The 14,258-nt window shown below is 39.8% G+C and overlaps 2 protein-coding genes and 1 long non-coding RNA gene across 3 annotated transcripts; 1 reads left to right on the forward strand and 2 right to left on the reverse strand.

Moving 5' to 3' along the window:
- Positions 1–1,624: 1,624 nt before the first annotated feature.
- Positions 1,625–2,219, reverse strand: bsnd (barttin CLCNK type accessory subunit beta). The gene is given in 2 exon segments (XM_085347874.1): positions 1,625–1,900; positions 2,000–2,219. Coding segments are annotated over 2 exon segments (453 nt in total). The 5' UTR covers positions 2,177–2,219.
- A 965-nt stretch (positions 2,220–3,184) lies between these two features.
- LOC146607462 (uncharacterized) lies at positions 3,185–5,275 on the reverse strand. Its single transcript, XM_085347616.1, has 2 exons — positions 5,013–5,275; positions 3,185–3,344 (listed from the first exon to the last, which is right to left on the reverse strand). The coding sequence occupies exons 1-2, from the start codon at positions 5,273–5,275 to the stop codon at positions 3,185–3,187; spliced, it is 423 nt and encodes a 140-aa protein (XP_085203742.1).
- Positions 5,276–6,656: 1,381 nt separating this feature from the next.
- On the forward strand, positions 6,657–9,951 carry LOC146607463 (uncharacterized). Its single transcript, XR_014905124.1, has 3 exons — positions 6,657–6,735; positions 8,977–9,028; positions 9,904–9,951. It is a non-coding gene; the product is annotated as an uncharacterized LOC146607463 (long non-coding RNA).
- The last annotated feature ends 4,307 nt before the right edge of the window (positions 9,952–14,258 follow it).

Below are 14,258 nucleotides of genomic sequence, written 5' to 3' on the forward strand. Positions count from 1 at the left end.
TTTATTTTTCATAGGTTATCTATGTTGTTTTATTATCTTTACTGTTTGTTTGTTTTTTATTTAATATGTGCGCAGGACTGCAGAATGCGACGCAAAACGCGTGCGTCTCTATTTTACTCTGACATACTGTACGCGTTTTTAACTTTAAGCACTCAAAACTGTTAGCAGTTTCATACACTTTCATTTAAAAAGAATAAGAAAAGTAATAATTATTACGACGAGTTATATGTTTTTTGAAAAAACATTTTTTCAAAGCATGATCCCTTTTCTCTTTGAACTCAGGAAACTGTTACATAATACCCTCTGGGGCTCTGGAGAAGCCCAAATTCGACAAAGCTACCCGCTTGATTGTGTCACTGAGGTTGGTTTGGACTGAGCCCGAGGAATTTCACACCAGAAACACCAAAGTAGAATAATGAAATGTACATTTTGATTTTACAGCAACAGAGAAGCTACAAAAATATCTAACCTCTCTGCTATACATCATAAATTCTTGCATTGTGGAATTATTCTGTTATTACTGGTAATAGACTGGTAATAACGCCCGTTTTGCTATGCAAACAGCGTATCCACAAAGAGAGACATGCAGAACTCTACAAATTCCTGCTACCAGTTTCACTTTGTTCTTCAACAGTTGGTGGCAGTAATGTCTCAACAGGCAGTGTAGATAAGCGTTTTGAAAAGAAACACATGGAGATTTGTCACATCACGCAGGCTTATAGCTTATCCAGCTATAAGAGAGCACAAGTTCACTGAGGGGCCAAAATGTCTTAAATGAATTATTGTACACCGTATAAATGCAGTGCTGCACTCTGTCTAACAGACACACAGACATACTTTCATACAGTAAACAGTGCCATCTTCTGGAAATACTATATAACACTTAATTATCTTTATTAAGCATTTCACAATGACAAGTGGTGCAAAACCGCAGATACATGGTCAGTTGCTTCCATTAGATGTAAAAAGAAAACAAAAGAAAGGCACATTCAAACAGCAAGATGTGTGAGCGATGCAGAAAGGAAGTATAAAAATTCATCGAGGGGACTCCTCACTATCCTGAGAGCAGTGTGGTACCCTGGAGGAGTCCTCTGGTAGTGTTGTCCCTCCCTCAGACCAGATGCAGAGTGGGACAGCTATGACACTGACTCTTCAGGGTCTCTGGGAGAAGTCTGACGCTGCTCAGCTTATGGCCACAGAAACCTGGCAGAACCTCAGTGTGTCTAAAATTAAATCAGAAGGGGTGGGGGTTGGGTGGGTGGGGGTACAGAAATAGAAGTCTGGTTCCAGTATTTTGTCCTCATTTTCTTACTTTTTTTTGGTGCATCAGAGACAGGGTTTCGCTGAGCATGCATGTCTCTATCTGGCTGCAGAACTCTCTTGTAATTGCAAACACTCATGCAGGAGTTGCACAGTACAACCTCTTTTTTTGACTGCAGCTGGAATAAATGAGGCTCAAGGATTTTTTTCAGAATTAATGGTTTTCAGCCCTAGTTTCCAACTAATCTGCCCCTTTCAGTCCCAACCTTTTGTCTAGTGGCTCTTCCTTTCCCTCTGTTCCACTTTTCCTAACCTCTCTCCATTAAGCAAACAGGACAATAATAAAATGAATATCTACAGTGATTTAGTGCAGACCCATAGCACCAGCCTGCCCACACACACCGCTGCTGTCGCCATGTTCACCCACTACTCGATGGGCACTTAGCATTCTGAGCTACTCTGACAGACCAAAGGGAATCATTAAGGCCTCAGTCAACACCCACTTGTCTGTGGCCCATTAGGATACAAAGTGAGCGTGTGTGTGTATGTGTGTGTGTTAGGGAGCGTACCTTTCATCTTCAGCCACAGGACCCATGATATTTTCTAGGCTTTTTTCCTGAATTTCATGAGCCACAATGACCTAATAAACACACAATCTCCATTACCAAATCTATTTCTTCTTGGCAACAATCACATATTTCCTGTCTCTCTATCCACTAAACACACACATAGCATATACCTTAGGATAGCACTGGCAGAGGCTCCACACAGTCCCAGCGCACACCATAGTGACACCCAGAACGCACAAAGTAGCAAAAACATGTGGCCGCTCCTGCATCATGATGAAGAGGCCAACTGCCAAGACACACAGGCCGGCCACTATCAGTCCATAACGATATGGTTTCCCCTCTACCATCGCACTGCTGCCTTGTCTCAAAGCGAGGCACCTGTCACGCAGAAAGGAAAAATTCTGTCTGGTACAGTTTCAGGGCTTGAAGGTGAGGGTGGAGAAAACTCAGTTAGAGTTCCACTCTGCTGCTTATTACAGCCTGCAGACAGCCTGCCCAGGTCGGGTATACAATTGCAGGTGTGTACTTGTACCTGGTAAGTCACCTTGCCTCAAGCTGCTGGCAAAATGAGTCTCACAGCTCTGCTTGGGAACAGAGTTGAGTCTACATTTATGTTTGCTTGGATTAGAAATGATTTTAAATATGTAGACATTTACATTCTTTGCCTTTCTGGCATTAATTTCTTTTTAAGATAAACAATCTCTCATTTATAAGTGCAACACCACTCGCAGGGAGCCTCGTGGCTAATAATTCACTCACATTTATAGTGAAATCACAACAGTATAAACAAAGCTGAGTGATGAACAACACTTCCCTGTTAAGGTTCTGCTGCTGTTTGGTAAGGCACTTTGCTTTGGAATATTCTACAGATACAAAGAGGAGCTGTGCAGCCGTGAGAAGGGGGGGAAAAGAAAGTTATTACGTGTGGAGAAGAGTGCCATGCAGCCACAGTAGTAGGTCACATAAATTCATGCAGGCCAATAAAATCCATCCATGAACTTGGTTGTAAAAGTTGAGCCTACAACATGTTGGTCTCAAGAAAGCCCCCCCTTGGTACAAAGAGTAAAAGCAGTTGTAGTAATCATTTCAATTTCTTTCACAATCAGTCAGAACACACATAGTTATTAGACAAAAAGGCCAAACTGGGGCCCAGTCTGTAAAAATATTAAGTTGTTAACCAGCTGCAGTCTGTCGCTGTTTTTTGTCTTATGTTTGGGATCAGCGTGTCTGTGCTAAGGCACCTAAACGTCCCGCTGCAACGAGTTCACTGATAGCACCGGCTGTTCTTTCAAAGTCCTTGTGGAGAACCGCGGACACAAAAGGCACTGACATGAATTTAGCATGTCCACCTGAGCTTAAAGCTGTTCATTGCGCTCCTGGCTTTTCATCACTGCGTCGTAGGATGGAGGCGGCTCCATGGTCCACGGCGGAGGGGTGGACGGCATGGTGGGTTCAGGCTCTGGTGACCTGTTGACAGTGTCCGCCGACATCTCGCGACGTATTCTGTCCAATCTCCTAAATACATGGAGAAAGAGAGCCAATGAGAAGTTATCAAAAATAAATTAATTGAAAGCTCTGTGGTCGACTCTTACTTCACTTTTCACTTCAAATGCTTTTAGTGGGTTACATTTGATCTCCTTTCACACTTTCACACTCCACAGCTGCTTCTTATCTCACTGCTTTTCCAGCAATGTGTTTCAACTACAGGTGTTCGCTTCCTTTTGGGAAACACATTATGTAGATAACATTACTGCACGTAGAACCCCGAATTCTTTAATCCCTCAGACAGTACGCTGTCACAATGAAGCGTTACTTTGCGTTTAGAAATACTTATCAGTCTGAGTTTTGTCAGTGTCTGGGGGGAGAAAAGGCCCTGATGATGAAAACTCTGCTCTTGCCATCTCTCTTCCACAGACAAAGACCAGACTGTATCTTGTTTAAATTTGCAAGCTATCATAGATTACTGCAGACAGTGCCAAGGGGAGTCATTTCTCCACATTTACATGTTTGCTGTTTTCTCCATGACCTACTTCTACAATCAGCACATAATCAGAGAATCTGTTGCTTTCCAGTTCTTGGCATGTCAGACTGCACACTAAAACTAACACAAAGAGATCTGTTCAACAAAAAGACACTTGGATGGTGTGTTTGTGTATTGTTTGGAAGTGTGCTCATTTGTCACCAGCAACAGAGAAAGGGAAGTCTGAATAGCGACAGGATTACAGAAAAAGAGAGTTTTTCTCTTTCCTGAGATAATGTTGCTCCCTTTTAGCAAAGTTTTTACAATCCACCGAATCCCCTTTAGTGCCATCATTAGGCCCATTTGTGGTTCTGAGATAAAAATCTCGACAAAGACTGGACAGATTAGCACATAAATTGATACACACACGCTTCTCGTTATCAGCAGAGCTGAATCATTTGCCCAACTCTGGCTTATCAAGTTCCTGCAAAAACTAATGACAGCACTGTTATTTAAGATGGTCAACATGTTACACATACCTGCTGACTAAAAGCATGATGAGCATGTTTGCATGCTGACGTTGACACTCAGCACAGCCTTACTGAGCTGCTACAACTGTAGATTTCTAGTATTGTTGACTTATGATGCTGTCACAAGTTGCCATGTTTTTTAATCTTCGTTAGAAATAACAAATATTTTACACTCGACAAACAAAAGCATGTCTTGTGTTCTTTGCTGTCCTTATTTCTAATTTATCATCACAAATGGAACTTGTATTGAAAACCACTGCTCCAGGATATCCCTCACACTTTTTTTTTGTTTTGTTTTGTTTTTTTAAAGGTAGTTTATAAAAGAGACTGGAAATACCCTTCCGAATATGATCAGGGATGGACTGTAAAGTGCTGAGTGGACAGTAGTAAAAACCTAACGACATGGGACCTGTAAAGAGGTGGAGGGGAGCTCCCCCAGACCGAGCAGATCTGCGGGCTTCACTGTGCCATTATGTTATTGTTAGAGCGTAGTATCTTTGTTTGTTTGGGGGTTTTTTTCTGGGGGGGCGGGGGGGGGGGGGGGGGGGGGGGTTGTTTGTTTGTGTGTTTGTGTGTATTGCTAAATTAAAGTACCTTTTTAAAAAAGAAAGAAAAAAAAATATTACAACACCACAAAAGAACATCTGTGTCCAAACGACTGTGAGCTTCTGTCTCTTTCAGCTCTGTAGGTACCTTTGTATTGCCAGAGCCTGCTGTGGGCTGAAGCGTGTGCCTGTCCGTGGGTGCAGCAGAAAGTGTCCAGGCACAGCAATCTGAAGATTCTTCATGGCCATGCAGAGTCCACTGACCAGCAGACCTATGCCCCCCAATCCCAGGAGCAGCCCAAGTCCAAAGAGCAGGCCTGGCGGCTGGACCCCTCCACCAAGGGCCATGACCGCCCCAGCAGTCATCATCAGCACGCCCAGACAAAGCAGCGTGCCATGGTGGACCGACATCTCCAGAGCTTCTGCGTTAAGGTGTTTACTTCTTCCAGCTACAGCTGTACCTTCACCTCAACCACAACCTGTCTGAGGGGAGAGAAACAAAAAGGCTAAGATGCAAGACTACAAAAGAGAAACTACACAGATGCAACATTACAAAATGAAAGCGACTTGAAGAGGAAAAACCGGATTGCGTGCAACATGTAAATGATCTCTCGTGCGTTCTCGTTGTGATAAACATCCCCTCTCTACCTGATAGGAAGTCGCGGTGAAAAGATGTTCAGCTAATGCGTGGACTGAAAGTGTGACCATCACTCTTCTCCTTGCCATCAACTTTAACACGTGTGCCTGTTTCCCGATCTGTGAATAAAATGTGGGGAAAGCAGTCCGTCCGGTTCAGTCCGTATATCCTGAGAATCCGCGGCGCCTCTCTCATGATGTGCTCCTCTGCGTCTCTGCTTTATTCCCTCCCGGAAGAAGCATATCCGTTTTTGTTTTTTGGAGGGGAACGATTACGATACCGAAAATCTGTTGGATAGCAGCTGATGTCGCATGCTTGAAGAATACTGTGTGGCTTTCATCTGGCCCCAGCAACAGCAGCAGCAGCAGCAGGGACGTGCGCTGTGAGGAAGTGTGTTTTTTCCCTCCTCACTAGGAAGGGTTTCGGTGACGAGGAATGGAGGGCAGGGCGTCGTCACTTAGCCTATGTTTGGTAAAGCTGTTTGCACAGAGAGAGAGAGAGAGAGAGAGAGTTATAGCCCTCTCTTATACACGGGGCGATAAACTCTGCGTAAAGCAAGATATATAGGGTAGGCTATTAAGCCGAGCTGAAGAAGCGCCTGGTGGGGAGCAGGATGATCACAGCCTACAAATGAAATACAGGCTGATAGTGGAGGAAACCACTGGCTTATTATTAATGATTGATTCGGAAAAAACTGAAAATGCAGCTCCGTGACGCACGACTGCGTTAGTAATCGCTCCATTACTGATCATTATCTTTGATCTAACTTGTTACCTAAAGCACAAGTCTTAAACAAGGGTGTCAAACATGCAGTCCAGGGGCCAGAAACTACCCGCCCAAGTAGACCAATTTGGCCTACTTGATGCCTGGAAACAGGGGCTTTAATGATATGGGGAGAAAGTAGGTACACTGAAAAAAGTGATATTGTCTCCTTTTAAATATAGCATATTATATTTTGGTATATCTTTTCAATTCAAATGAGTAATTCCTGTCTACATATATAATTCGAGTAACTCCAGAATACATTCCCTGCGTTTTAATCCAATTAATTTTAGTTAATTAAATGTAGCTCAAAATGCTTAAGTATGTTTTTCATAGCCTCCTGCTGGGCCATTTTGCGCATGCGTTAGGACAGGCCACCATTTTGCGCGCGGACTGAAGAAGCGGACTCTTTGTGTGCTGCAAGCGGGCTCAAGTTAATCGCACAACTTCATATAAAGGTGGTCTAGCTTCGGTAAGTAAACCTTTTACGGTCGTTTTTGTTTTATTTTTTTTACCTCAGTCAAAGCATGTTGACTCTTTAAGACGTGTGCACATGGAGAAAGAAGTCTAAGTAGTTGTACACCTCTGAACTTTGTCATGAATTTGACTTAAGCTAGCTATGTGCTCTATTAGCTACTGCTCTATTAAAAGAGTAATTGTATTGATGCGTTAAAATGTCATATGTTTTTAGCTTAGTTCTTGTGGCACACTTTGTACTAACAAATTATGGAACGAGGCAATTTCTCTGTAGTTAGCTGTAAAGTTCACTGTACAGTCGCCTGCAGTTTTAAGTGGAGAAATCGTCCCTCCCGCCACAACATTGGCATTAAGGAATAGTCGGGCGGGGGAGGGGGCTTCTGAACGCACCTGCACAGTCAGGGGTGCAGTAGGAAATAAGTAGGATTGGCGTTGCACAACGTCTTTTGTGCAGAAAAAAATAATGGTTGTAAACTGTGGAGGAGAATAACTCAGTGGTTGCCAAAAATGTGAGATCAAAAGGCACTGAGAGTGATGTTTGTCAGAACTGAAATTAACTCAGAAAAGAAGTTGCTTCACTTGATAGAGCTGTTGAGTGCAAGACCTGTCAGCGGTCTGGTTTAGCATTTAAAGCCTCGCTACGTGCTTCCAAACCGCTGCATTTAATCTCAGAGAAAACTAACACAGAGAAGTAAAGCAAGTGTGTAAGTTCATCTCTTTATGTTTGCATAGTATTTCCATGTTGAGCTTAACAACCGATGTATGGAGCCACAGCTGGACTGGCTGTCGGAGTTTTGTATTGAGGGGGAAAGGAAGCGATTTGTTTTATACTTCAGCTAGAATGAAAAAAGACACAAAGCTGGAGTTATTCGGTGTCTTCATGCTGAACAGCTAAAACCTCTTCCCTCATTCTCCCCCCTCCCTCTCCTGTTGCTACTTCAATCATGAAACTGATCGATTATCAGGTGATCGGCTTTTCTGTCGCTAGTCTCTCTCATTTGTTAGTCACCCAGTTTGCGCTAGAAAGAGGAAAACGGCAGATAAACAACAGCAGCACGTTTAAGCTTGATAAGCTGTTGCTAGAATTTTTTTAATATTACTTCTAGTATCCGCTTATGTTTTCTGGAGCCACAGCCGTAATAGCTGCTGGTCATGATAGTTTGGATATGTGGTGAGAAGGAAACATGAAGGTGAAACCAGGAGAAGTTTTTACTGAATCATTAGAGCTGAACAGGTAATGAAGAAACAGGTTTACATTTTAGGTCACATGAATGAGTTGAAGGGAAGTTATGAACTGTTTCTGAGAGACAAATAACTCCAGGATCCTTTTTTAGGTAGCTGACAGCTGGTAACTGTGCAGGGGCGGATCTAGCAAAGTTTTGCCAGGGGCCAGGTAGGGCATTAACAGGGAAAGGGAGACACAAAGACATAATTTTCTTTCTTATTCTCATTTAAAATGTCTAGCTTTTAATAAATAATTATTCTAAATCTTACTACCAAAGTGGTGATCTGGTTAAATGTATAGAGATCCATTATTGTATGTAGTAAATATTAAGTTTAATATATGCCCTAGTAATAGTAGTACATATAGCACTTTTTCCTTTGGGAAGGTACGCTGTCTGCGCTGTCTGCAACTGTATTGAAGAAAAATGTTGAATCAAATTATTATAGAAAAATAATTGATTTCTGTGCATTAAAGTAGATTACGTCAATTAAGCATTATCAGGCGGAGGGTGCGGGGTGGTTTCCTAATATTTTTGCTGGGAGTTGGCAGTCCTATTAGTTAGTTTAATATTTCTATGTACTGTTTAGAATACCTGAATAAGGAGGATGGTGTAAGTTTTTTAGGTTGATCAGTATTGCTGAAGTATAAAATATTTTGGGTGCAGTGTATTTTTTGCATACAGGTATAACAGAATAGCTTTAATGTTTTGTTTTTAAAACTGAGTATGAACTTATACAAAATGCAGCAAAATATTTATAAAAACAGTTTTATTTATTATAAAATACACTATATCGGATTCATATCGGCATCGGCAGATAATCAAATTTATGATATCGGTATCGGACATAAAAAAGTGGTATCGTGCCATCTGTAGTTTGCACAGAGGCACAAGTAAGATTTGTTTTGTTACAAGGGAGTATCATGAAGTAATGCACTAATGGCTTGGAAACGGTAACTGTTTGTCTTTCTAAAGTTTTTTTTTTATTTTTATTTGTCTTCCTTTTCTGGCAGATTTTCTTCCCCTTATGTGTTACTGTTTATTCAAGAAGATGGTGTTATTTTGGTAAGTACATGCAAATTCCTTACATATTTATCACAACAGTATTTGTCACAGTATTGCAGGGACAAGTTTATCTATCTCATCTTAAGGGTTCTTGTGATTATTAATATTGATATTAATTAATATCAATTAATATATATGATTAAATTTCTTTTATCCAGGACAAAAGAAAAAAAAAACTTGCGAAAGTGAAATGAAAAACAGGAATTTAGTTCTTGTGAGTTAAGAGGATGCAGAGCATAGGGTTAGATGGAGGTGGATCATTCACTGTGGTGATCCCTGAAGGAAACAGCCAAGAGAAAAAGGATCAGATTGCAAAAAAAAATGTGGTTTGTTTGCATACATGAGTCTTTACGGTACCCACAGGACTCCTGAAGTATAAGTACTCTGAAGTTTGCAGAGCAATTTCAGAGATGTTTGGGGCTTACATGGCAAGCATGTTTTTAGTTGCACATCTAAATTTTCTCTGCTCTCTGTTGCTGATGGCAGAGTTCTGCCCCGCTGACCTCACAGGTGAGACACTCCCACCAGTGGACAAAGAGCACAGGAAAATGTGTTGCCAACCACCTGAAACAGACAAATATCTGCTTTTTAAAACCCTTTAAACCCGTTAAATGGACTGATGCCATTCATTTCTTCTTTGATTAACAGTAGTAACATCCTTCATGCACTGTATACTAACCCATATGATAATCATGCTTTATGAAGTGATGGCAATTGCATTGTAGCATTTAATGAAGAAATAACAAAATAATCATACCAATGATTAAGCACCAGTCTTCTTTTTTTGTGTGTGTGTGTGTGTGTGTGTGTGTGTGTGTGTGTGTGTGTGTGTGTGTGTGTGTGTGTGTGTGTGTGTGTGAGAGAGAGAGATACAGGTAAATGCTGAATTCCAGTGTATTACAACACTTCAACTGGAGATGACCTTCGTGGCACAGTTAGACAGAATTACACCTCAGTTGATGACAGTTTTCCAGAAGAAGGGCGGTGTTTCTGGGCAGAAACTTGCCCACCACTTGCAGATCATGCAAGAGGTAAATCTGAATATTGCAAATTCTATTTGGATTTCTTTTGTCTTAAGTGGCAGGTCACTGGTGAGTCCAATAAGCCGTTTTAGGTGACCAGCCAAGCAATCTAAATTTTGAAATTTCATATATAAATTTTATTTACTATGTTTGAACTGACATATGATAAAATTTACTTATTGCGAATGTCAGACATTGTTCTTTTTTCCAAATTGGTTTAATCAGCAACTCTCTTTAAACAGGCTGAAAGTGATGTTAAAGTGAAAAGGGAAGCAGTTCTCAGGGCACTTTGCCTCTACCTTGGTGAAGAGGACGGAAGCCTTATTCGGGAGTTCTTTGTAAGTCATTTAAGTCATTGTAAGCAAGTCATCTATACACACACTTTTTAGATAGATATCTGTGTGTGTGTGTGTATTACACACACACACACACACACAAACGACTAGATTGGAATTTAATTGTAGAGTTAATTGTTTTTTCTTTTACCTTTTTATTAAATGTTTAGGACATTGAAGGAGATGATATCCAGAGAGACCTGAAGAAGCACACCATGGGCATTTATGTCATCAACAGGGAGGATGGACAAAATGGACATTATGATGACATTGGAATATTTGTTGAAGGGGAGATAGTCATGGACAACATTGGATCTCTGGCCCAAGCTTGTGCATTGATGCTTGGAGTAATCTATGCACTAAACCTAGCCTTCCCCAAGGAATTGAAGGACTATTATGAATTCATTTAGAAAGTGTTGATGGGATTCGATGGTGAAAAGCTCTCCCCCAAAGTCTTTGGGCTGAAGAACAAAATTGCTACTGGATAGGAAGATTTCTAAAACCACACATCAAGAGAATGCTGTTATGTAAATTACCAATGACTGGTGCTCTTGTGAATAGGAGTGAAACTCTTGTACAACCATCATTTGTTCTGTGTTATGTTTCGATTGAACATTTTAACTTTCAATAATGAATGTTTCACGTGTGGTACATTTGAGTAGCTTGAAGAGCAACTTTGTAATTATTCAGTTATAGCTGCTGCCCTGCGTATAATCAGTGTTAACTCAACCGGATTAAAAAAAAACAAAAAAACATTCATGATTACCACACTGCAGCACACTGGTAACACTTTAAAGACTATTAATTGTTTTGAAGCGAGTATGTTAGGTCAGAAAATATGTAAAACATTCAGAATCTTCAAGGAAGGACTAGAATGGAAAGACAGTGGTCAATAAGCAGTAAGGAAAACACAAGTTTAATTTTAAGTCTAATTACCTTATTAAAATGCAATTTCTAAATATGGATCGCAGAACAGCAAGTCTGAAACTGGTTAGTTTGTGGATGCATCAGTTTCTAATTGTGATACATTATACTGCTGGTAGTGTTTTATTCTTTTATGTAAGGAGTTTTTTTTTTTTTTTCTTTTTTAGAGGAAGAGAAACATTGGTTAACATTTCTCTTGTCTGTTGTTTCTGTTTTGTTTGAATACAGCTTTTTAAAGCTACTAGTTCATAGGCAAAAGTTTTGTAATTTGTATTATACAAATTGCAGCAATTTCCCTTAGAGATGTGGATTCTTATTCTGTTTGCAACAAATTTTGCATTAATAAATGATGTGAAAGAATGTTGTAGTTTTCATTATTGACGTTTTTAAAAACTACAAATCAGGGTAAGCAATATTTTTTAAGTAAACTTAACTTAATTGAAATAGAGAGAAATTAACAATTTGATTGATTTGAATATAAGTTTGGGATATAAGTGTAAAGGAAACAAATTATTCTGGTACATTTAACACGACCTTAGTTGGACTTACTAATAATATTTGACTAAGACGTATCCACAACAGTTAAGTTAAAGTAGCTTAAAAATATATGTTGGTTTTACTCGCTTAAATTAAATTCAGTGTACTTAAAAAATATTTCTGGATTCAAACAAATTTATTTCGTGCAACCACTTGTCATAAAAAAATTGAGTAAATTGAACAAAACATTTTTTTCAGTGTAGGTCAGACTACCCAGGATGATGGCAAGAGGGGCCCCTGCAAGCCTGTAATAAAAGTTTGTTTTTATTTTTCTTTCTTCTTCTTTTTTGTATTATTATTTATAAATGGTTAGGGTCATAATTAAATTCCCTGAATAAATCAGTTGGGTGACTGAACTTTGATTCCAAACAGATTAAATGGAAGTCTCGGTGAAACAGAAACGGTGAGAGCCAAATGATGCAGTACTGTGTGAGTAAAAGTTGCTCTAAGCAATCACTGGTATTGATAGTGGTCTCAGCTGAAAGCTCAGCAACATCAAGCTGCATTAAGATTTATTGAAAGTTAGACCAGTGGCTCTCAGCCAGTATGCTGTGATGTAAACAGGGCATTTTGGGGAAGCCAGTGTGTTTCAGGCTGATAACACTGTTTCCTGATTAAAAGATTAAAAACATTCATTTTGATAGTTTTAGTGAAACCCCATCAGACAACACATCAACATACATTTATATGCTCGTCTGCTGCTATTTTTTCTGATCTGTTCTCTATCAAATGTATCAATCACACAAAAAAGTCTGCAAATTGCATTTATAAATGCAGTATTTTGGAAACACGCTTATACTTGCCAAAAAATGCTAAATGCTTTATTTTCAGTTATTACACGGCAGTGTGGCAGTACAGCTTTAAATCCTGTCATCTTTCCTGGTTAATGAGACAATCAAACATCTGAGACTGTCAGCTTTTTTGTTTTTATTAAACAAAGTTGAAATCACACTCTCACAGAGACTGAAATCAATGCACAGTTCTCTCTTGAGTTGCCTTTTCCAAGCGCATAGCAGATACATGCATATTCAGAGCTAAACAAACAGTTCCAAACTACACGGGGAGACAACCATGATCCTGTGACTCATGTAAGCTGAAGCCAGCTGTTCCGTTTGAGAGGTGCTCATATGTCACTGTAGTTTATAATATAATAAACTGTGAAGAATAAATGACGAGCAGTCTGATACGCGGCAGATGACCAAGAACAGAAAAAAAATCCAGGGCTTTTTTTTTTTTTTTTAAATTTTACGATAGAATGAAAACGAACTTGGAGAGACAAAAGACACAAACATAATCATGATTAACACCATAGTTTTGTCTAGTTTACTATCTTTGATTGATATGTTATAAACACAGAAGGGTACTTTTCTGCTTCCGAGTTTGAACTGTTCTGAAAAGTCTTTCTTGCTCAAAGTCTCCTTTCCCTAACTTCCTTGTTTAACTTTTATTCTATTTAAAAAACTAAAAGCATATAAAGGCATTTGGGGTTGATCCATTCCTCAAATCTTTAAAGTTGTAGATTTCAGACAGCACCTGAATGTCACATGCTTAAAGAGAAATATGTTTAAGGCCTCTAATAGTTGATTTCCATGTTGCACTGTATTACAACAACAGTAGTCATGTTAAAATGTTTTAAAAATGCGAACGCACAAAGGGATCCTACTAATGACAGCAACTGTGAGGGCACAATAGGTCATTTTGTAACCCTTGAAACTCATGCAGCATTGCCAGTGAGCTGCAGTGGTCTATCAAGCAGTGGAAAAACTCATATGGTTAGATGAGTCATCGTTCCCCTGCCCTCACCGAGCTGATGAGTACATGTGTGGCACATGAACTGAAGGATTGCTATTCCCAGAGAACATCTGCATTGTTTGAAAGCCACAATCCCCATCCCACAGAGGAGGATTATCCAGTTGTCCAGATCAGTTAAACAGAAATTTAAAGAAATGATGAATACAGCATTCCCAGTACTTTGTAGGTTTTCTTTTTCATTAAGTCTCCATGGCGCTTAATGTTTCTGGTGTGGGAAAGCTTAGCATAAAGGCTGGAATTTAAACTAACATGTAGCCTCTCATAAAACCATGACTTTTGTGTACATTTTGACTCAACAAAATGCAATATTGGCACTATTGGGTGAACATGTTGAACAGAGGCAGCCACAACCATGGACGACTGTGCAGCTGCAGACTGCACTCATCCAGGAATGGAGAGCAATTCCTCAGCAAAAGATCCAGACATTTAGGTAGTCCAGGCATAGATGGGTGACTGCCTGCATCACATCCACAGGACCTGGCATTGAATTTCTTGTGTATAAATATATCAGTGTTAGTTTAAAAAGCTTTAATTTGGTCAAATAAAGATGAATTTGGTATCTTATGCATTTAACCAAGACCAGCACAATGGTGCTGTTAT

Source organism: Diplotaxodon limnothrissa, linkage group LG23 (genome assembly GCF_057381915.1).
Source record: "Diplotaxodon limnothrissa isolate DT_005_m linkage group LG23, D_limnothrissa_male_GT1.1, whole genome shotgun sequence".
NCBI classification, from domain to species: Eukaryota; Metazoa; Chordata; class Actinopteri; order Cichliformes; family Cichlidae; genus Diplotaxodon; species Diplotaxodon limnothrissa.

What these genes read in the sequence shown, in the direction of transcription:
- LOC146607462 (XM_085347616.1), bottom strand. Translation starts at nt 5,275, where the DNA reads ATGTCGGTCCACCATGGCACGCTGCTTTGTCTGGGCGTGCTGATGATG. An exon ending in CAGGCTCTGGCAATACAAAG is followed by an intron (nt 3,345 to 5,012) that starts GTACCTACAGAG and finishes CCATGTATTTAG; the next exon opens with GAGATTGGACAGAATACGTC.